Source organism: Gambusia affinis, linkage group LG04, assembly GCF_019740435.1.
Source record: "Gambusia affinis linkage group LG04, SWU_Gaff_1.0, whole genome shotgun sequence".
Classification (NCBI taxonomy): domain Eukaryota; kingdom Metazoa; phylum Chordata; class Actinopteri; order Cyprinodontiformes; family Poeciliidae; genus Gambusia; species Gambusia affinis.
The window spans coordinates 14890147-14914540 of NC_057871.1; the positions used below are offsets into that span (position 1 = coordinate 14890147).

General features: G+C 38.4%; 1 protein-coding gene across 3 annotated transcripts; it reads left to right on the forward strand.

Moving 5' to 3' along the window:
- Positions 1 to 132: 132 nt before the first annotated feature.
- On the forward strand, positions 133 to 24303 carry usp53b (ubiquitin specific peptidase 53b). Of its 3 annotated transcripts, none has more exons than XM_044113962.1 (17): positions 133 to 567; positions 3254 to 3439; positions 3717 to 3877; positions 4742 to 4834; positions 4957 to 5091; positions 5320 to 5433; positions 5619 to 5701; positions 6471 to 6576; positions 8348 to 8494; positions 8746 to 8895; positions 8997 to 9165; positions 13519 to 13641; positions 13746 to 14481; positions 15003 to 15064; positions 16639 to 16714; positions 17737 to 18554; positions 18696 to 24303. In XM_044113962.1, the coding sequence occupies exons 2-17, from the start codon at positions 3400 to 3402 to the stop codon at positions 18770 to 18772; spliced, it is 3090 nt and encodes a 1029-aa protein (XP_043969897.1). In that variant the 5' UTR covers positions 133 to 567; positions 3254 to 3399; the 3' UTR covers positions 18773 to 24303. The 3 variants fall into 3 exon arrangements, with proteins under 3 accessions (XP_043969897.1, XP_043969899.1, XP_043969898.1); XM_044113964.1 differs by having other exon boundaries at positions 13779 to 14481; XM_044113963.1 differs by having other exon boundaries at positions 3723 to 3877.
- The last annotated feature ends 91 nt before the right edge of the window (positions 24304 to 24394 follow it).

Sequence of the window (24394 nt, forward strand, 5' to 3'; positions counted from 1 at the left end):
TGACGTTTCACTGAGAGCATCTCCACAAAACAGGAAGGGGTTAGTCCCCACAGTGCTGCATGATTATGAAACCAGTGCGGTCATGTGATGTCTTCTCTCATCACCATCATGACAAGTTGGAAGTCTGACCTTCCTCTCACTCGCACTCAGTTTTCCATGCAGGGACTGAGGATTGCAATGGAGCGGCAGTGCACTTGAGGCTACGCTAGGGGCGGAGTTTGACCTCTCAAAATTTCAAAACATCACTAATCCGCGTTGGACATTCTGGCACAGGCCAAGCATCGGTACAGCATTTTCAGAAAAAACAAAAAAACAAAAAAACAAAAAAAAAAGGAGGGAGAGAAATTTCGTTTCCTACACGGTCGGTACCACACCGAGGCTGGGGAAGGAGGAGTTGAGAATGCTGCACGGATAGTACCGCTACATTTGCTCCGGATCCCACATCTGCAGTGATTTCTGCCCGGGTTTGTTATCAGCATTCCGGGAAAAAGTCTCGGGATTTGGCGCGTTGACAGCTGGAGCAACCTGCAGACTTCAGTGGAAGAGACCCGACCGCCGCTGTTGGAGGTGAGCGCAGCGGCGTTTGGTTGCCTTTCTGGAGGCAGAAATGCAAGTTGCGGCATATTTATTTCTGGCGGTGTAGCTGAGCAGGAGCTGGACAGTATATAAGGGCTGTTCTAACACTAGGAGTAAGAATCATAGAGTGGCAGCGCGCTGGTCGAAGCTTTTATGAGCTTAAAAAGCAGAGAATTAGAGGATCCGATCATTAAATCTCGTTCAATAAAGTATGCATGCCCCCTGCTTGAACCAGAAAGCAAAGATGCTCGATTATCAGAAACATTATAGGCCTTTAAAAGCGTCACATGGTAGGTGCTTAACACGTAAAGTAATACTAAACCATTTGACTTTCTGATGGACACAAAAAAATAAAAAAAAAAATAAAACAGCTTTGATTAAATTAAATTCAGCATTGCTTAATCTCATTTTGTGCTGCTTTGTTGAGCTACATGTTTATATTTGATCATTCTTCTGTAATTTGAAGTTTGTCAAGTAACTTTCTATTATTAATCCAGCCATTTATTCTAACCATGCACTATAAAAACTGTTGAGTTAAAACCAACCTAGTCCTGAGTAACGTATCAATTCAACACAGATTATAAGTCTCATATAGTTATTTTTTAACCACCCCAATGTGTTAAACGTTGTTTTAAACATGTGTAGCCTCTCTGTAGACCGTGGCTTCTGGTAAAAAAAAAAAACCCAAAACAAATTAGCATCTCAGAAAATATATAAAGCATTTGAATTATTTTTCCTCTATACAAGACCCATGTTAATTGACTGCAGATGTGAAGTCCAAAGTAAAAAACAAATGAAAGTGTTCAAATATGAATTAGCTAAAGGATGTCACAGTTAGGTTATTCCCTCCTTTTTTTAGTTGATGCTTTTCCTATTAACATATTAGTTTCTTTAATATTTGAAACATGTAAGAAAAAAAGTAAAATTTTTAGATGGAAAAAGTTAGGAAAATATTCATTATTATACCTTGTTTAGTAAAATCTAGCATTTATTGTGTACACAAGTGAAGTTTACTGATGCATGTTAAAGGCTAATGTAATTTTATATGAACAACCTTGTTCTTCACTGTGAAATAATGTCCTAAGACTAACACACTGACTTCAAGATTATTATACAATATTGTTTTGTCATCTTTGTGTTTATTATTTGATTCTGTTGAATCAAGTTGTTGCATTTTTCACAATGGAGGTCTGTGATTAATGATGTGTCTTCTTGTAGCTTTTTCTACTGATCCAACACAGTCCCAAACAGCATAAACCAGGAATTTGGGTTAAGAAACATCCCAGCTGTTTTTTGTCTGGTACAAGTACCACTAGAGTCTGCCTCTACTGGTACTCTGAATACCAGAGATTATTTTGTACCAAGTATTTGTAAGATAAACACAAAGTGATGTAGAAACAATGAGGTTTGGTAGACAGTAAGTCTACCAAACCTTTATCAAAACCTTTATCATCTTTCTTTTATCAAAAAATTCTTAAGAGAAGCTGAGAAAAATATATTTCAAGAATGTCCAGTATGAAATGAAGCAATCAACAAGAAATGTGTGCAAATGGCTACTTAAACTGCGTTGAATTTTGTTTCTGAAGTCACAGTTTCAATTAAGGAATGACATCAAGCCCAACTTAGCTGTGCTCCGATCCGAAGTTCGAAAAGCAGAGGGATTTATGCGTATTGACCAAGCTTGTGACTGATAGCAATATGAGCTGCTAATAGTGTATTTATCTTCAAATTTGTCTGACATAATGAATGTCCAAATGCTGGCCACACCTTTAACTAAAGATAGTTAAACAGTACTGTGAATATGAAAGATTGAGTGAAATATAAATCATTAGGAGAACAATTAAACTGCATTTTATATGCAGTGCGGCCATGTTGGATTTTGAGGCTGGGAGTTGGTGAGAAATTCCCACTGTTCTGTTCAGCTCCACAACTAGAAGCATGGCAATTTAACCTTCTGAATAATAATGGACCATCCATTTGAGGTTAATTTAAAGTCTTACAAGCAGTTGATATCATGCAAAATATTACTCTCTTTGCATGTTATTTTAAGATAAATGTAGATTACGTGGTCTCAGGACGTCACCAGTGACATTCCTGTGTGAAACAACAATCTTACCCTTATATAATCTCTCAAGCAAAACAATGCAAGATTTGGAAAAATGTAAGACTTTATTTATTTTTTTTTTAAAACAACAAAAATAATATAAAAATAAAAAAGCATTAATTTTCCAATTTAGGGCAAACTTTACATCGTCAGATGTAATTTCACAAACAAAAGCGTCATCCTCAAAGAATGCAGTGATAAAATAATATGCTTTAGGGTGTTCAGATATCAGAATGCAGCTTTTACCCTAAAAGAGGAAGTTTAAGAACAAGCTGCATGAGACAAACAGTAGCAGACAAATGCTGAGCAAGTCATTGAACGTGAGCACAAACAGATGTTGCTAAAAGGAACCAGAGCCTATTTGTGAGCAAACTTGATTTCTTTAAAGTTTGAGAACAGAGTTTTGAGCAAGATCTGTGCATTGTCTATGAATGAAGATAAAAATTTATTAGTGCATGATGTATGTAAACCTAAATTTGTAAGCATTACTAGGCCTTTTCTTCCCGAATGTATGGCTGTCTTAGGGTTTAAAAATTGTTTAAATGTTGCCCAGCTCTTCCTCTCCTCCTCCAGCTGCTGTTCAATGCCCAGTAGCACGTGTCTTAGGCTGCCCTGTGGCTGATCCTGGACATGCTTTCCACAAACCGCCGTGGAGGTGCGTGGGGGTGAAATGGACGGAGTCAGTGGCCACACCCAAGCACCAGCTCCCATGTTCCAGCATGTCCGGCTGCAGCAAGTCTCCTGCCAACTCTGGAGAAGGTTGGTGGCAGGGATTCCTCTCACAGACCACCAGACTGGTGATGCATGTTACTGACATAATGAACTGTGTTGAAGATGAACCGGATTAATCGTCTAAGGCCCCTGTCATGTCACGAATCAATTGTCTGCTCATGTCACAGCAATGAAAGCCCTTGCTTTACAGAATGGGTGCATAATCAGTGGGTGTCATCCTTCCAGGATGAAAACACTAGTGGATACAGTACAAGGTGTTTCTTTGTACCTCACTACAAAGGATGCAAACCGAGTTTTTCTTCAGCTGCAGGTTCTAACTCCATGGCATGGGTGAAGAAGTTCAAAAAAACCGGAGGAGGCCTGAAGAAGTCTTACCAACCTGGGAGCATGGTGTCCCTCGCGCTAACTAAAGGTCTGCTGAACGAGCCCGGCCAGAACAGCTGCTTCCTCAACAGCGCTGTTCAGGTGAGAATCAGCATTCATGATTTTTTTTTTTTTTTTTTTTAACTCCCACATGGAGTGAGTTTAGCACTATTTTCTTTTTTTCGATATTGTTTTAACGATGGGCCTGAGTTGCTGCTGAATTCTGCACACACCAGCAATTCAGAGGTAATTGGCCTAAAAATTGCTAGCAGCTGAGTGAGCTGCTGTGTTTCGTGTTAGAGTTGTGTGGGTTTGGCTTAACTTGCAGGCTTTGTTCGCTACACAAAAGCTGAGACGCACCAATCGATTGGCCAGTGTCTAGAGTCAGCTCAGCTTCAGCTTCATCAGCCGGGGTTGCCAAGCAGTCAGCTAGAGACAAATATAGTTAACTCTATCAAATGAACCTATGAATAGCAGTTCAGAAATACCTGAAGTCAAAGTTTGTAATGTGTGCAAGAGTTTGGGTTCAAAACAACAGACTTATTAAGATTTTTCAAGGAGCTGATATAGGAATAATTATAATTTAAAAAAAATAAAAAAAAAAGGCAGAAAGGAAAAACACTGATGTCAGAAATGTAAATCCAAATGGACAAATGATAGAACATATGGAAAAAACTTGATTACTAGCGTGGTCAGACACTGCTGTGGGATGGCGTCATATTTCTTTTCCCGCCATTGTGGTTGTGTTGGTCAATTAGATCCCACAAATGTTCAGTGGAGTTGTGGTCAGGACATCAGAGAGACCATTCCAAACAATTACCTTGCAATTTCAAGAAATAATGAATTAACAAACCCGTCTTCCAGTCAAAAAATTGTGTGACTAATATGTATTACAGCAGTGCTTTCAGATTTTTCAATGAAATATTTTTTATTTCCCATCATTGATCTAATTTTGAACCTCCTCAGGTGCTTTGGCAGCTGGACATCTTCAGGAGGAGCTTGAGGCAGCTTTCTGGCCACTTTTGTCTCGGTGATGCCTGTATTTTCTGTGCGTTAAAGGTAGGGTGACTTAAAAATCGAGACAGAGTAACATTTAGTTAGCTAAGGATTTTGCATGTATTATTTTTTATTTATCTCAGATGCATAAATATTTCTCACAAAAAAAAAAAACCCTCTTTCAGAGTATATTCAACCAGTTCCAGCAGAGCAGAGAGCGAGTCCTGCCCTCTGACAGCCTGCGAAACGCCCTCGCTGAAACCTTTAAGAACGAGCAGCGCTTCCAACTCGGGCTGATGGATGACGCTGCTGAGTGCTTTGTACGGTGTCACTTTGGCTTTTGTTCAAAATAATATTTCAAGGACCTTTATCCCTATTTGTGTATTATAAAACACTAAAATTCTCTTTGGTATTTCACTTTATATCTAAACGTTGGCGTAAGAGACAACAATAATTGTTTAGTTTAGTTTTTTTACCTTTTGTATTGGATTTGTGTTGCTGAAATTTGACTGGTATCTTTTTAATCTGCCCCTATGTTGCACAAACAGGAGAACATCCTGGAGCGAATTCATTTGCACATAGTTTCAGACACACCAACCGATGAGTGCTCATCCAAGTCCTGCATCACCCATCAAAAATTTGCTATGATGCTTTACGAACAGGTAAGTAAAGTCAGTAACAACATGAGCTCCTATATTGTACTGAATTCTGTTTTGAGTGAACCAAATACCGTGTAGAAAAACATTGGAAAATATGGATATTGTTGCTAAATGTAAAATCAGTCTCTAAATCTTTTAGGTTATTTGTACATGTATACATTAAAATAGTGACATGCTTTGTTTCACAGTTTGTGTGCCGTTGTTGTGGTGCATCTTCAGATCCACACCCGTTCACAGAGTTTGTTCATTATGTATCGACCACAGCTTTATGGTGAGTACAGTAAAATATACTCATATATTTTCATGCTTTAACCGTTAGAAAGCAAAAAACGTTTGATTTAGAGATTACATTTTTAAATTGTGGAACTCTGCTGGGTTGTTGTTACTCTTTGACACAAAAAAATGAATAAAATGTTTAATAATGTCTAATTAAAATGTACATTATTACTATATTAGTTCCAAGCTTGTCAGGGAAAAGTGGTAGGCTCCTTATTACAGCCAACTAACCAGCAGTGCTCAGCAGCACTGTCTCACTTAAGAGCTTAAACTTCGGCTGCTATGACATTTTCTTTTGTATCCCACCAAAATCATTTTCGTTTGTCATGAAAGTATAAAATAAAACTACTGTAATTTTCAGGCCATTACATTTTTAAAAAATATATATAACTTGATTCATGAAACCGTTCTTATGCCTACTTAGAGCACTGTTAGTGCAAATAAAACGGAAAGAATACACACACCTACGGAGAGTGTAAAGAAACACAATTTCTTAGTTAGCAAAATGACATTTTGTACTTTAAGAAAACTAGATATTTTTTCATTCTATATGTGTGTGATAGCAATCTCCTTTAGCGTGTTTATTTATTGAATGTGAGTTTATTTTAACACTTTCCAACAGTTTTTACACCCAATCTATAAATGATACAAAATCTAGAAATAAGTGGGGTAGGATAAATGTTTCTGAGATGCTTCTGTGAATTAACCGCAAACAGACTATAATCTATATAATCTATAGACGTACCGTCTGTCTCTGTGCTCAGTCAACAGGTTGACCGGACGCTGGGGAAGAACGAGCGTCTCAGGTCAGACATGTTTGGGGAACTGCTGCAGGCGGCAAACAGCACCGGTGACCTCCGAAGCTGCCCTGTATGTTATGCTGCTTTTTAAGAAAATATGTTTACAGTCATATTTATTACATTAGAATATGTTCAGATGAAGCTGGTTTGTCTGATGAAAAGTATTTTTGAAAGTAACAATCCCTGAGCAGGTATTAGACATTTTTTTTCCGTCAAACTCATATGATACAGACCTCTTCAATAATTTCTGATCTTATTAAAAAATTTATTTATTTCAGTAATTCGATTCACTAAATGAAACACATTCATTTCTTCTTGCTTTTTTGCTTAAAGCTAGTGAAGACACTGCATTTACAATTAGAACGTTACATCAGACCAATAAAAAATAAAAATTATGGAGAAATCCGGGCTTAATGGAAAGTATGAAGTATGTTTAAGAGTTGCTGAAAGGTTATTTTGAAAACGTTCTTTGAATCCGACTAAATGGTCTCCTCAGATAGAATAGAATAGAAGTACTTTATTCATCCCAGCAGGGAAATTACTTTGCAGTTGCAGCACAGAGACAAGACACATTAACAACTAGTTGTAGATAAATAAAATAAAATATAAAATATAAAATGCTATAAATTGTGAAAAGATCAGAGATTCTAACTTGTTGATTATGACTGAATGCTTTAATGTGAGATCGCTCACTATGTTTGTATTTTTAGTCAGACATCATCTGAATTAAAACATCTGTTTCGTGGTAACATAAAGCAAACGCAGAAATTATTCGCCCAGTGGTGCAGAGTACTGTCAGTGTTTTCCACTTTAGTGAAACTCAAGGACTGAAAAGAGACAGTGCAAAACTAGAGTAAGGATAGAAATAGTGTTAAGGCTTATCCTTGTTTCTCTCATCTGAATTTCCTCCCTTTGTTTTCCTATCAGCCTGTATTAGCTCAGTGGAGCTTACTGCTCTCTTCCCATGAATCTTCCTGAATCTTCTTCAGGTGCAGTCCGCTTCTAATAAAATGGGTTTGCCTATTCCTTTCTGCCTTTTCTATCCGCTGTGATAGAAAAGGCACACATTTAGTTTTCAAATATACATTTGATTTCACATCAATGGGAGCAGACAGTAAGTTGTAAATCTATAAATCACACACTGTTTCAATAATATCCTTCATTTTTTAATTTGTGGGTTTCACCTGGGAGATTACCTTTAAATATCTTCTAAGGAGTCAGATAACTTGTGATTAGAAACTGCATGACCAACTGAGGGGGAAGACAACGTCCTGAGCTGTCGGAGTGAGAATGCATGGAATATGGAGGCTGAACAGCGCAGCATAACTTATTACTGGCCTGTAGGAAATAGCGACACTGCTCCTTTTGTCAGCAGTGGATCGATTGTTTGATGATTTAAATATGCATGCAGCTTAGAAACTCACAGTAATTAAACTGCTGTGTTTTTGTTTTTGACTACTGCTTCATCAAAGTGGACATCCGGGTGACAAAGCGGTTGTTTGAGTGTTTTATAGGGTTAGTTCATATGTTTTAAAGTGAGATCCTCTGAAGTAATCTGCAATAGTTCCAGAAGTAAAAAGTTCCTGTTTCTTTGTTGTGTTCCAGTTGTTGAGCCTGTCGGCTGTATCTGAAAACCACTGAAACGTATCATCTCTGAAGTTGTTGGATGAGTCTATCTGGCCCAATAAAACAAAAGCTAACTGTTTCCTTGACTTTTCAAAATGTGCATGTAAATATGTGCTATTTGAAATAAAAAATCACTTCCTATTTTTGAATCCAGTGTTTCCGCAGTGTAAACATTAATGTTTCTGTGGATGTCTTTGTTGTCCAATGTTTTGCAGAGTGACTGTGGTCAGAGCATCAAAATCCGCCGTGTCCTCATGAACTGTCCGGAGATCGTCACTATTGGATTTGTGTGGGACGCCGAGCAGTCTGATCTTACGGACGATGTTATCAGGTCTCTTGGTCCACGTTTAAACTTGTGCGGGGTAAGAGCTGAAAAAGCCAACTCCCACTATTAAGTGCTTGTAAACGAAACATACGGTAACAAGTATGAATTCAAGATATGAATGTTAGCTCCACAAAATAGCAAAACATCATTGATCCTGGTATGTTGGAAGGTAACAGTTTTTTTGGATGAGAGATCCATATCTGTAGTTTTACATACAAACAAACATGAACTTGGAAACTCAGTGGATTTAACATCTGGCTGAGAGTGATCGAATATACCATCTTTCAGCTTTTCAACCGAGTCACTGATGAAAACGCCAAACGCAGCGAGCTACATCTGGTGGGGATGATCTGTTTCTCCAGCAAACATTACTCAGCTTTCGCCTATCACACCAAATCTTCAAAATGGATGTTTTTTGACGATGCCACTGTAAAGGAGGTTTGGATGTCTGCCATTAGACCTTTTCAATCTTTTTTTTTTTTCATGACAGTCCGTTACACACATTCTCTTTTCTAAGATTTTTTATTCTTGTTTACTAGATTGGATCCAAATGGAAGGATGTTGCTTCAAAATGTGTCAGGGGACATTTCCAACCTCTTCTTTTATTTTACACCAATCCTGAGGGGAGTCCAGTTTCCAATGAAGATGCACCAAGACAAACCACTATGTGCCCTCATTACAAAGCCCAAGTAAATGGAGATGTGACCAGTAAGAAAGTCTTCCATTTGTTAGCATGACTGACAAAGACACTTAAAACATGAGCTTTTTGTTCTTTCTATAGCTGAATGGTATTTATGTATTTCGTCACTGATTTGACCTGACACTTTTTGTGTACATTAACAAATTTTGACAGGTTTTAATCCAGTGAAGTCAATAGAAACTCAAAATTTTAAGGAGAGTCACATTCTTGACTTTTGGTATCTTCAGGTTTAGAAGGATTTGTAATGATTGAAAGCCACTCATCAGTTTTAGAGTAAATTCAACCATCATCCCAAAAACACATCAACTTGATAGGACATTCTAATTACCATTGTTTCTTAATATTACAATAGTTAAAAAGCAGCATAATAAACAAAAAGAAAGGATCTGCTGTAAATAAAATCATGAATGCAAATGGATTAAATTAGTCTAATCCTCTTTTTATATGATAATTTCTATTTTATGTATTCATTTATTTGCTACGTTATTAAAATTAGCTAACATTTGGAAGAGCACAAATATCCAGCTAAATATTTACTTATTCCTAATATCAGGCAGGCAGTATGAGCTTGAGATGGGATACACATGTAGTTTCCCCTGTGCATGTGTTGTGCAGCTGTATAATTCAGAGTTAAGGTTCTCTTGGTGATCTTTGACGGTTTAAATGTTCCTGTCTTACTTTCACTGCCTTCTGCTCATGTCTGTCATAATACATGGGAGACGATGCATTTGATGAAAAAAGAAACAGAAATTTTTAACGCCCCATCACAAGTTTTAATAGTAATTTTGTTTTCAACTCACTATGATAATGATGTACTAATACTACTAAAGTCAGTAACCATAAAAGGTTTACTGTGCAAGAGCGTAGCAGCGCTTTGCCTACAATGTCCCTCATGTACAATCTTATGATCTCCCTGCTTTGGCTGCTTTTCAACATTTTCTAATCTTTCACTATCTAATATTGGCACATAAGCTACCACTAAAATTGATGAAATGAAGCACTCTGTGTGCAGAGTGTCTTTCCATACACCAATCTTTCCAGACATCATTAATGCAAACGAGGAGCTGCTAGAGGTGAATTTCTCCATGTTTTTTTTTTTTTTTTTAATACTGACACAAACCAGACATTTAAGTGCCACTGAGGAAATATTCCTTTGGACTGATTCTGCATCAAATACAGAAGTGATTCTGCTACAGTAATGGTTGGGATTGTGGCCTAAAGCTCCCAGAGAAAGACTTTCTATCCATATCTGATGGCCCAGACCTTGCATGAGGATGATGTCTCTGTTGCATGCAGATTACCACCCACGCCTATCCCCTAATCCCTGTTCCTGTGGCCAAACGCGTCGCTGCTCTTACTCCTCCCCTTGATGTTTCAAACATTTGCCTCCATTATTTATCAGCTTGCTTATTTTTTAGGAGATGGTGGGGGGTATTCTCGCTTGGATTGCTTTGCTTTTATGTGTTGCCCGGATATTTTGGCATGGGGAAGGATTCTTACTTTTGTAACAGTCAGGGTGAGTCAGTAAGTGATTGTAGGTTTTTCACAGGAAATAAAAACATTGTCTGGCTTTCTGTATGCTGTTAATCACAATTCTTTTCTTAAATTGATCCCATTCTGCTAAAGTTTACATTGCTTTGTTTCTTTAATTTGCTTTTTTGTCCATCATTACAAATGAGGAAATTGATCTGACTGGCTCATACTGGAGTTCTTGCATAATTGGGGCTCTGCAGTAAGTAAGGAACCATGATGTATGTGTGCATTAGTTAATTACTTGGCAGTTGCTAGGCATACAAAAGTAGATCTGAGTCCAAAATGACTTTTCTAGGGAACTTCCTAAATATCAGCTTCAGGCCACATAATCAGATGGGAATTTCCATCAGTGCTTCTTTAACATGCAACAGCAACACATGTAGTTTTCCTTATTACATCTTTGACAGAAGCTTTAGGTACAATTTCACTCAAATTATCATCCTGTGATGTGTTTTTTTTTTTTTTGACACTCTGATCAAGGGCCTTTTGAAAGTTGCAATATTGGCTGAGTAAAAATAGATGCAGCTGTAAACGGTGTCAGAGAAAATGGTTTAATTAGGAGGAGGTGAGATGTGAAAGAGAAAGACAGCAGCTGTTAGATGTAACATGCTCATCTGAAGGCAGATGCTCTCAGTTTATGTTGTCGCTGCTTCCCTTCGTGACCTGCTTGCCAGGCGGAGGAAACACACCGCGGGCTTGGCAGCCGAGGCAGCGGAGGTGTGTTTTATCAAAGTTAATGATGCAGCATCTGTTCTTTTCTAAGACTTTGTTTTGTTTCCTATTTGCAAAAGGATGGAAGGGATGGGAGATGGGATGGTGATCTATAAAACTGAAAATCTGTTTGAGCTACTTCTATATTTGTCATGACTGACAAATTCTCTCACAGGAGTGGCACATTTCTTTTACTGTCATAAAATTAATTGAGTTAAAAACTTATGTTGAAACTACGTAATCATGTTTCTTATTTTGTTGGGGTTTTTATGTTGCTTCGTTTTTAATAAGACAACAATTGCCACTTTTGACAACTGCTAAAGTTTATCTTTTATAAACTGTGATTAATCAGTTTTTTAAAGACAAACGTTAACACATTACATCTGACCGGCAAAAGGATGTGAACCTAAAAGTGGATCTTGCTTTCAAATCCTTCCTTTACAAGTTTAAGTCTGAATTTCTTGTTATTGCTCCACATGCCTTCTTTTGCTCCTTTTCTGAGGAGCATCTGAGGGCAAACTCAATTTTGTGGCTGTCGCTTTAAATTCAAATGAGCCATTTCACATCCCGACACCTTTCAGGTTGCCGAGCGTTCCACTCCATCCTGTTCAGCCATTTTTGTAGTTTGATAGGAGACGCGTCAAACTACCCAAATGTTTGACACATCAAGGGGAGGAGCTTCTAATTCCCAAATTGATCAAAAGATGTCAACAACGAAGGTAAAAATGGCAAAAACCGTTAAAACTGTCAACGTGGTTTTGTCCTTCGTGAGCTAAAAGCTAACACACAGCACTAACATAAGCAGAAGTCACGATGCTACTGCTGTCAAAACAATGTCCAGGATGTCATATCAGCACACGATAAATTCACGTCTAGAATAAAGCTTGTCATTTTAGCTCTATTTGAGGTTACCGCTTTGCTGTGTCTGTCTTTTCCATAGACAGAAGGGACTGACTCCTCAATCAGATGAAGTCTTTTGGCGAATCCTTCCTGATACTGGCGCTGACGCACTTGTCCTTGAAGTTTTTTGTGCAAACAGAGAGGTTTTTCCCCACTGATGCGGATACATTTTTAAGAAAAATACATTTTAACTTGGCACTTCAGAGGGGCTCTGATCTTTGGGGATGGTGTAATAAATTGTGTGAGTTTTTACACCCAACAACTGAACATTTTAACTCGTCTAGTCGTAGCTTTGACATTCAGGAACTCGGACTACAGATTTGCTGCGAGAAGTAAAAATGACTGATGTGGTAGATTACTTTAGCCAGAAGTCCGTGACCTTGATTAGTATTTCAGTCGTAAATACTGTGACATAATAGTTCAAAAACCATAATCGGGAATAGAGAAAACTGAACACAAACAGAATATAAAGATATTGCACTTTGAATGTTTTTTTGTTGTTGTTTTTTTCTTTTTGCTGAAATCTCACTCACTATCCTGACAGAGCACTAATAAAACCCGACAAATTGTTTTAAATTATTTTCAGTAAAAACATAAATGTTCTGTGAACCTCAGAGGTTCATCATGAAGAAGACCAAACACTGCGGATAGAAGGTTGTGAAAAAGAAGAAGTTGAAATGTTATATTGGTTGAGAACAGCCAGCGCTCACAGAGCAATACAAGAAGAAAGTGTGAGGCTGAAAATAGCTGCTGCTGAGGTTAACATAGAGTCTCAGAAGTAAAAAAGATGTATTAGTAAAATAAATTAAATCAGAATTTAGGCCTGGATTATATATCACAAATGTATTGTCATCACATCAGTGTGATGGCAATACTAACAAATATTAGCAAACTGATATTGTCATTATTACTGGCTAATATACTCCACTTGTAATGAACTTGCATTTTACAAGCTAATGTAAAATGGAGCTAGGGTCTTACAACATCAGATACTCACACTGGACACCATTAACATTTTGCAAAGGTCACAGAGTGTCAGAAGCACAGATGAGAAAAGGCGGAAGAAGAAAATCATATTTCACAACTGATATCATTGTGCCAATATTTACCAAAATTATTGTCAATGCAAGATTTTCAAATGTTGTTCAGATTTACTTTAAATGAAATATATTGTTTGTAGAATCTAAACTTAAGCTCTTATTGCTTTTCCTCTTCAGTGAAACATCCTTTTGGCAGCCCTAACAAATTTCAGGATCCCTTCATGGAGAATCTACAAAGACCAGTTGAAACATCAAAAAAGGACAGGGGACATCGGAGAATCGAGCCTTCACAACACAGAGGTAGGCTCCATGGATGGCAACATTTAAACAGGCAATGAGGATAGGACAGTCTGAATATCAGAGCAACGGTCAGGCTGTTAATGACTTTTGTCAACCCTCTTCAGACATGACGCATACAAAATCTTCATCTCCCCCAGAGAATGTGTCCCGGCCTCCTGTAGAGAAAATGAAAAACTCTCTGCGCTCTGAGAAGTCACCAAATCAAAGCAGAGGATCTCAGGAGCCCCATGGACAGTCGTGCAGTGCACAGAGTGGGGGACAAATCAGAAAGACCAATGTTTCCCCAGGACGCAATGAGCAGGAGGGCAGCCACAAACACTGGGAAAAAGGAGGCAGTGGGAGCCAAAATAGGTCCAAATCAACTTGGAGACCCATCAGGGAGGTGCTGAATGTAGACACGGTGCTGAATGAACTGGAGCAGCGACGGCAGCAGCAGCAGCAGCAGCAGCAGCAGCAGCAGGACATCCCGCGGTGCAGCAAGCCTTCTTCCCAGGAGAGAGCGCGCACAGAACCAAGCAGAGAGCGCGAACACACAAGAACTAGAGAGGACCGGAAACAGAAGTGCTTAATGACGATTTATGAGGACGAGCAGCGGCATGAGACAGAGAGCCACAGCTCCGTGGAGTCAGAGAGCAGAGCGGGCCAGCAGAGAGGAAGCCGACTCAAAGCCGTTCCCAAGACTCTGCTGCGCAGCGACACCTGGACCATTCAGAGGACAGAGTCGGGCTATGAGAGCAGCGATCGACTCAGCAGCGGCTCTACCAATCCCGACTCTCCTGGGGTTGATGGGTTTGGGCTCAGACCAGATCAGAGGTTAACACCTGAGATTCTTCTACAAAGGTAAGAGAGAAAAGTTTCATTCTGCAGTGGATTTAGTTTCACAGAGAAGTACAAACATCGATTTCCCTTCAGTATTCAAAAGCAATACTAAACGTAGTAAAAAAATCACCAGTAATAAAAAAAAAATGCTTTCATGCCGATGAGGTGGTAAGAACAAGAAGAAAGTTCTTTCTGGCCAGTACGTTCCATGTTTAACAAGAACTGGAGTGCAGGACTCCTGGGAGGTTCTCCTCGGCCCCTCACACTGCAGCATTTGTTACAACATGAAAATCAGACACAAGAATAAGACGTAGGAACAAAATGATGTCATTTTGAAACAAACACATGAGTAGGTGCAATGTTTATATTTAGGGTTAAAGTTAGAATCTGCATCCTCTGGAGAAAAAACATGCAGACTGTTGTTTCAGTAATCCACTAAGCACACAACTAAAAAAGTGCTCATTCACACACACAGTGATGAAAGAACAGTGCTGAATAATTATCGACAACTGTCAGTTTTCATGTGTCCTCTTATTTTTCAGTCAGCTGCATCAAAGGGAAGCCGATGCAAAGTCAAGTATGACATCATCTCTTTCCCACAACGGTAAGCCCGAAAGGTTTATTTTGCTTCAAAAGGGTTTGGAGCTGAGTAAAAAGCCACAGAAGCATCAGAATAAAGCAGGTCTTGATCAGTATTGATCATTTTGCCATGACCTCCTTCCATTTTCTGTCCCTCTGATGACTATCTAGTACCGTATGTCAACCTACCTGATTGCATCTCAAAGTTCCTCATAATGCAAATAACTAATCAGGTCTCCAGCAGCACAATTCCAACACTAGCTGGTATTATTGAAGAGCAACATTATTGTCTTAAGTAACTTTTCCAAACTTTTTTAAGGAGTTTATTCTGCATGTTTTATTCTGAAAATATGCATTTACACTATTAATACATTTGCATCCTTCTTCAGTGGCTCTATTTATTACTCTTTCATTTACTTGTTTAATGTTTTTTTTTTTTCTGTGGCAGGTTTTCTGTCTTTTTTTTTTGTGTCTGTTCACAGAAGCCAAACAGCTTTGTTCTGGTATCTAGTCAGATTTAAGAGACATCAATTTGAGCTAAAAATAAATTGCTGAAAAAGGAAGCCAACTAATAAAATATGCCATCAACTTAAGATGTGAAACAGACCTCCTGATTTAAAATAGAGCAGAGCAGCAAATGTTTGGCAGGAAAAGGTGAGTTCCTTTTCTCATCTGTAACTCATCTGCAAAACCTTGTGGAAAAGATTTAAAGCAAAGAAACAAACACGCTCGATCATTTAGTCTGATATGTACAAGTAAGATTTGCTTTCTGTGATGTTTAGACGGCTTTATTTTCACTCCTATTTTTTAAGACTTGGAGGTTTTAGTGCGATCTACATTCAGTCTTGACTGTTTGCGTAACAGAAGATCGCTGAACATCTGGGTTGATTTCTGGGCCTGAACTTGTTATTTAACCTCCGGCTCCTGTCTGCCCGGCACTGGCATTAATCTGATGATAATCCCACAAAGCTCAGATAGCGCAGCTGGACATGGTCGCCGACATTGTCATAAATAGCATTCTGTTGCACGTACTGTCCTGCTCTATCTAAACGAATCAAGACTTTTTTGCGTGAAGAGGTTATGGTCCCTTGCAAAAGCAGTGGCCTGTATTTGAATCATCCTCTAAAGGGTTAAGTCGAAAACAAACATATGTTTAAGAAAATGTGCTTGTAAAAGGGAATAAGTCAGCATCAGGGCGTCTGATGTTGTTGACAGGTCAGAACATTATGTCTTAGAATGCCCTGCTGCCACCTAGTGGACATAAAGAATACAGGATTTACTTTGTGTGCTCCTATCTTACAGTTATGTAAGCAGATCAGGCTCAAATGTTTAAACTGTAATATTTTTGATATGTTAGACCAAAGGTCACACTTATATCTTAGGGGAGCTCTGAGTTTATTCTCAGAATGCTGCATGTTTTAGATCAAAGTTCAATTAGATTCATTCCAGTCACTAATCCTTATTGTCATTCATGTCCTTGTGATTATGAACAGAATGTACCTCTGATAGAACAAACCCCTCTGAAAGAGGATTTTAATCACAAATATGTTTTTTTTTTGTACATTTTCATTTCTTTTTCCTTTTTTCTCCCTTTCTTAGGTAAACATCCCACTAAACCTCAGGGGAACCTCGATCAAGTTTTACTTTCTCAACTAAAGTGCAGTCCAAGTTCAAGGTAGTGTTCTCAAAATGATAGGTTTTTATTTTTAAAAATGTGTTGGCAATTATCATTTATTTCTAAATGACGACTGACTTTCGCTCGTGCAGGTACAGTTAAATCCAACTGTGGACTCTTCCATTAGATCTTCACAAGCCTTTATTTACAGCATTCGTTCACGTCGTCAGTGCCGGTAATGATGGTTAAAAAAGCCATAAAATGAAATAAATAAGTTATTGCAGTTGTGTCAAAACACAGTGAGAAACCTTCAGAAAAAAAAATACTTTAAGATTAAGTGGAAAGAATAGCTAAGAATCATCATAACCTTAAAATGTCCCATAAAATATTGTGTTATAATTATGGGATGTCACCTCACTGTGGCCTTTTTAAACTGACATGCAATCAGAAGGCTATTAAAACAATTCAAATTCATGTGGATCAGAAAATGGACAGACAAAAGCAAATATTTCTGTTTATGTTACTGTAAAAAAAAACAAAAAACCTTAAAACTCTTGTTTAACAGAAACACTAACAAATATGCTGTGGTGAGATGATTAGGAGGAGATTTGTTATCCCCGCTATGCTGAAATGCACAGACAAATTAAAACTGCTCCTGATCATTTTAAGGGAATCACAGGAGCATTCATGTTAAATAGTGGAAGTACTGAATAAAACAATAAGAAAGCTTTCTAATATCATTGAGTTAAATAATGGGTAAGTTTGAAATATTTTGCCAAGAATAATGAGCAGAATAATTGCAAAGTACTCGCCACTTTACCTGCGGCAACGGTAATCACTGTACAGTGGTGGAATACAAACAGATTTCTATTTGTTAAAAACTGATTTAATTGAAGTAATTTTTTCTCTCACTTCAAAGTAATGAATAACTTTGTGATGGCCTGTTATTTAAAATCCTGCAAAAATCCAAATATATACACGTGTTCAGTTTTAAGATGACAAAATATACAATTACTGCTGAATTACAGACACATCTACATGTCTGTGTTAAAATGTATTTACCTGCTTTTTCTTTCTTGTAGACAGAGATCAAAACACACATCAAACACCTCTAGGAAAGCAAAGGGCTCAGAGAAGAGCTCGACCGGTTCAGAGAGTCGGCAGAGTGAGCATCAGGAGCCGACTACCTACAGAGGGCACGGCGGGGAGAACACAACCCCGAGACACATCACAAAGACCAGCAGCTCTGAGTGGAACAGCTCAGACGATCTCGTTCTCTCAGAATCCGAGGACAGAGAAAGCACTTACTTATCCAGTAATAGTGAGGCTGTCACCTCTGACTCCCCGTGCCCTCACATTGACCTGCCATACCACCCGCCTAGCGGCGCGTCAGCAGAAACTCAGCTCGGTGCAAATGGGTCGCCTCACCTTCAACCAAACCCGCAGGCTTCTTCGCTCCACGGCGAAGCGAGCCACGCTGCATTTCGCCCCCGAATGCTTCAGGAGCCCTTTCCGTCGAGCCCTCGCCTCTCTCCCTCGTCCTACATCAGCCCCAAAAGGAGGCCTGACATTTCGGGCCTCCGAACCTTTTCTGACGCGAGCTCAAAGTCGGGCTCGGACCCAGAGAGGAGCACTCAGTCGTCATGCGAGAGCGAGGAGAGACTGACGGGGAGCAGAGCGGATGAGGCGGCACAAGCTCCGGAGGTTTCCCTGACGACGTACTTTAACGTTGACAACTGCATGACGGAAACGTACCGCCTCAAGTACCACAACCAGAGGCCTCTGGTCCTCTCTGCCACAGTGCCAAGGACAGCTGCTGAGAGTGAGCGCAGAGATAACAGCCACACACTCCCCAGTGACGCACACTCACATGACGTGCCAAAAGCCCGACCTGAAACAAGTAAGACTTAGAAAAAAACTATTCAAACAGAGCGAAATAGCTACATAAGATAGTTTTCTGTTATTCTGGTCAGCATATGCCCAGAGAACTTTCACAAAATACATTTTTAACAACAGAGATCTCATCTTTCTTTCTGCACAGGCCATAATAGCAATAAACCCACTGCAAAATGGAAGCCAGTGACAGCCAAAGGACTGGATGAACGAGGTTTTTTATGAGTGTTGACTTGGTAAGTTTTGTTTACATGGACGGACAGTACGACTGGATGCCAAAGAGTTTACAGAATGGAAAAATGTTCAGATGCCCCCGACGTCTCCAGACTGGGTGGAATTTATTTATGCAAGCTTGTCACATAAATACAACCTACTTCTAAATGCTGTAGTGTGTTGTTTGACAGATTATCAACTATCGTGTGTATCTTCCACTGTCCCGTGGTGTTGTTAAGAAAATGAAATCTGTTTTCAGTTTGCACAAAGTGTTGTTTAGTTTTTAGTTATTTTTATGACACGTCATGGCAGCTTTATGTCATTTAGTTTTATCGGTGGAGGAGCTCTGCTAAAGTGCTACAGGCTGGACGAAGCTCAAACAGCAGTGAAGGCTAAATGTTTTCATACCCTTGGCATATTTAGTTTTGATATTTTTAATGAAGATGTTTGTTGGGAAATATGAACGATAATACAGTAACAAATTTATTTGGAGAAAAAAAAATTATTTATCTGTTATTACAGGTAAATTATTTTTTTCATGTTCCCACTAGTATTTTGACAATTTATTTCTGGTGTGGAACTCCAAGTCATGGAGGATGAAAGGCTTCCTGGCATCAGTCTGTTCTCTAACTAAATATTCTCTTTCAAATTCAATAGGTTGGTAAAATTAAGAGTACTAAATTTGTTAGGGGTTTAAAAACTCTGGTATCAACTAGACAATGGGGAAAATATTTGATCCCCTGGTGATCTTGTTAGTTTGCTCATTTGCAAACAAATGAACAGTCTCTAATTTATTTGGTTGTTTGATTCCAGTGTAGAAGAACAGCATGTCAACCCGAAATACATAGTTACTAACTCATTGTTTTTCTGCTAAGGGAAGTAAATGATTGTTCCTTCAATAAATTAGAATTAAACACTGGGTGGACAAAAGGTTGTTGGCAGTTGTAGCTCTAAGGTATATTGTTTAGATGTCGCAAAGTCCCCACTTGTCTCAAGGGACTCTGACCTGTTTGGTTATGGAAAAGCTCTTCAGTTCCTGGGGATCTTGGCTTTTTCTTGGGAAGTCAAAGATTCAGCTCCCTCCAGATTTTACTCTATAACCTGAATGTAATTCTTCTTTAGCCACTCCCTTGTTGCCATTGCTGTATGTTTTGAGTTATGTTTTCTGGGCAGCACCGCTGTGCCATTATTAGCACTGTTGTCTTGCAGCTACAGCCTGGGGATTGCATGGAGTTTGCATGCATCTCATTGCACGTTTTCTGGGTAATTTGGCTTCCATCCAAAGTCCAGTGAAAAGCATGGCAAGTTAATTGGCCTCCCCCCATTGCTCTTAGGTGTGTGTGCATGGTTGTTTGTCCTGTTTGTGTTTTTTGATGATCGACTGGTGACCTGTCCAGTGTGTCTCACCAACATTGACTGCCACCCCCTGCAATCGAGCAAGGATTCCATAGGAATAAAAGAATGGAGTTTCTTTATAAAGACACCCTCCACTCTGTCATGTCGTCATTTCTAAGTCTATGCAACAAAATACTTCTTAATGATGGTCTTGAAGCTCATTCAGGTCTGCTGTCTTCCTGATGACCTTCGAGAGCCGTTTGTCCTGTTCCTGGGGAAGGACAGGTTGGTACGGAGCAATCTGATTCTACACTCAGGTGTCTTTGATACACACAAAACATTTAAATAGGGATTATTGATAACTGTTATTGATTAACTGATGGATTTCTGCCAAATGACCCCACAATCCAGAATTCTGCCTTGCATCTTTTTTTGGATCAAAAACGTATTTCCCCCAGTGATGTGCCAATCATTAATAACATCTATATAAAGGTTTTGGCTAATATTCTGTCTCCACATTAAAATAAAATTGCTGTTAAATTAAAGACTGTTCATTTATTTGTCAACAGACTAACATGAGCAGAAGTGGATTGATGTCTAGAGGTAAAGTTAGAGATTATCAACAGATGATGCTGAAATCTGTACAAATATTCTGCAAAGAGGGACGAATCTGCGCATTAAGCATATTTTATCCAATTGTCATGTTTTTTTTTTCTGTAGAACAAATCCTGGTTTAACTCAGCAACACAGCTGTCAACATAATCTAGCAGGCAATTCTTTTTTTTATTTGTCAGAATCTGGGCAGCTCACTAACTTTATGCACACTGGGGATTTTTTCACTGTCACCAGATAACATATGCTGCAACAGTCACTCATTGCAAGTTACTGATTTGTTATCATTTATCTGATCTTTTGCAACATTCAAATGTTAATGAATGACTGTTGGCTGCCCCAAAGCAGACGGCCTCCACTGCTGTAAAAAATGACCAGAGAAGCTTCTGGTTTGGTCTTTATCTTTATATAAATAATAATGAAAAACACTTTTGGTTCACTAAAGTGTAATTTTGCATGACTGCCTTCAGTTTGTGGTGATCTATAAAGTCATATTAGCTTAAGAATATGGAGTTCAGTTGCAGGGGCAGCCCTCAGGCTATTCGGTACAACTTTTCTTTTGTCATGCTGGTTCTTCTAATCCATTTTTCTGTATTTTTTCTTGTCTTCCTCCTTAAAGAAATCCAAACAGATCTATATTTGTAGGTATTTTCATAATGTACCGGACACATCTGACATCATTACTAACTCTACGGCTCAACACACTGGTATTCCTGTTCAGATCGAACAGTGATGTTGTCAAACCTGCATGTGGCCTTTATAAAACATACTAGCTGTATGTGCAGCATGAGCATGGAAATGCTGGACTCTTATAAGGGATTCTATCTAATTGTAAGGAATCAATTTATTAAATAGCAGTTTGTAACCATATCTGATCTGGGAAGTTGAATGGTTTTTGTTTTTGTTTTTTTTTCCTCTTTTTTTTTTCCTCCTCTTGCTCGCACAACAATACAGTCTGTTGTTTATGCATTTGGAAACAGTTTGCTGGAAACCTACTGACTGACCAGGACAATATGCATTCACCAAAAAGTATTTTCAAATGAGTCCCAATGCACATGTGGGTGTTTTACATCTGTGTAATGTGTTCATTCTCAACATTTCCAAGAAAATCTATGTTGTTCTACTTCCAGATAAATATATCTACAGATACATATCTTTTATGCTCATCACAGTGTATGGTCTTTTCCTGCACATTGTGTCATTTATGTTTTCCTTTATTTGCTTTTATCTGTTCTTGGTAACCTTTGTTCAGGTTGTTTGCTCCATGAGCTCATTGAAGCAGTAAACCTGTGTGTGTGTGTGTGTGTGTGTGTGTAATGTTTATGCTGTCAAATACTAAATGATAGCAGATTCATTGTGGGACCTTAGTCATTTTAGCAAAAATATTTCCGATTTTCTTTTTTATTGTTCAGAATCGGATTCAAAGAAAACAGCTTTGGTTGCAACCTTTTGCACTGCAAAACATTAAAAAGTGAAATTTCACTGGCTTTGAACTAACAGGTTACTTATTATGCTGCAGTTATAATCAATTATAGTAATAATGTCTTTTTAATTGATTTACTGCACAAAGAATTGATTGTTTATTGGACAAGTTCAAACTAAACCCAGATAGTTGTCAGAGTACATAGACGTTTTCCTTTTTTCCATCTCTTTTATTTTTTTCTTGTTCTGCTTTACATTCTGAATGTTGCGTCTTTTGTTGTATCAGCTGTGCCTTGACATCTTCAGTGCAATATGTCTGTTTTCCTCGTCTCTGTTCAAATAAACCACTTTTAGGAAATAACGCAGATAAATGAACAGACACATTTCAATCTACGGTGTGTTGCAAAAGTATTTCTACCCGTTTAGCCTTTTGCTAATTTTGTTGCATTGCAACCAGAAGCTCAAATGTACTTTATTGCCATTGCAGCTGCAAGCATTTTGGGGAAAATCTCTGACGGACTTACACTTCTCTGTGTAGGTAGTTCAAGTTCAGATTAAAGAAGAAAACATATAAGCTGATTTTTAAATCTACCCACAGATCCTCTATGGCTCCAAGTTTTGATCTTTTTTTAAAGATTACTGTCTTGGATTGTAAAGGTTGCTGACACATGTTTAAGGTGGACCTCCACCTAATGATGCACTATCTGCAAGATGTTCAAAACCAGGATATTATTTAATCACCAATTCTTCTTTAAACTTCTTCACAACTTTCTCAATGACTCGTGTGCCGTGTTCCTTGGTTTTCATGATGCTTTTTGTTTTTTAAGGCTCTCTAACAAATCTCTGAGGCCTTCACAGAACAACTGTACTGGATTTTACTTAAGACTGAAAATCGCATTTTTACATTTATGTCAATAACGTTTTTTTTTTTTGTCTTCTGCACAGTTATGCACTACTTTGTGTTGGTCTGTGTCATAAAATCCAAATGAAATACAATAAAGTTTCAGGCCGTAATGTGACAGAATGTAAAAGGTTCGACGCAAACAGGACAATTACATTTTGTTGTATGGAAACAATTTTTAAAAGCACTTTTATTCTGGATGGCTACAGTCCTGACAGCAACTAGCAAAATCACAACGTTGACAAAGTTCGTTAACTCTAAGAGTGCAGAGAAGAAATCTGCAGCACCCACCTCATTTCAAAGGTTGCTGCTAAATCCTAATGGATAGTAAATGCATTTTGTTTCTTACAGTTTAATCAAGTTATTGTAATTGTATGGTGCGTCTTGTACTCATGGTCTGTAGTCTTCAGTTGAAGACTTCACATGGCGGTCTCCTCCTGAGTCCCATACAGCCTGAACCAGTCCAAGATTGTTTGAGATCCTAAGCAGGATTTGATTATCAAGCCAGAATTCACCTTATTATATTTCTTTAACTATACATGTTACATAAACTGTGAAGACGAGGTTATTTATCCCACTAATCGACTCTGTCATGTCTGGAGCACAAAGTTTCAGTGTTTTCTAATGATTAGTTCCGTTTCACATGAAACGTGATTCCTGCGACAATATAGTGTGGTTATAAGTAATGATCATTTTCTGCTGCATGCATAATAATTCAATTTGCCGGTTCTTTCCGACGTATAAAAATTAAATTTAAATTTGATACGCATTAACCTTTGATATAAAATTATTTTGAAGCAGGCTCTTTATTGACAAATGTAGCTAAAAATGTTAAGTTTGTGCGGGAAGTCAAGTCCTGCAGAGGAAACCGGGGGAGCTCTCTATACATTGACAGATGGTGTTACTGTAAAACATCTTTTATCCTGTGTTTTAAACACACAGAGGCATAATCTAATTACCGTTTAGCATCAACATCAACAATCGAGGGCTAAAGAGGACATTTTCCACAGCTCTTATCCGATCTTGTCCAGGCTTTTGTGTCCACTGGTGTTAGTCATCAGATAACATGCAAGAGTTTCACTGGATCTCCCTTCACGCCTCTGTGCGGTCGTCTCCATTAAGCTGTTGATAATCCACTGCATGCTCTCTGACATGTCCAGTTGCAGATTCATTTGAAAAATGCTATTGTTAAATCTGTCTACACTTTCTACTTTTGGAGATAATATATCTTTATTTTTACTTATTGTTGAATAAAGTTTTAATTACCGCACCACTCCTATATTAGTCACCTTCCTGTGTTATGATTGCACACAAAGCTCACTCAAAAAGTATGCTTTTTTTTTTTTTTGCAAGAACAGAGGAGA

Coding starts and splice junctions, on each gene's coding strand:
- usp53b (XM_044113962.1), top strand. CDS start 3,400: ATGTCCGGCTGCAGCAAGTCTCCTGCCAACTCTGGAGAAG. Junction 3,878..4,741: donor TCCTCAACAGCGCTGTTCAG/GTGAGAATCAGC, acceptor GAACCTCCTCAG/GTGCTTTGGCAGCTGGACAT. Junction 13,642..13,745: donor CGAGCCTTCACAACACAGAG/GTAGGCTCCATG, acceptor AACCCTCTTCAG/ACATGACGCATACAAAATCT.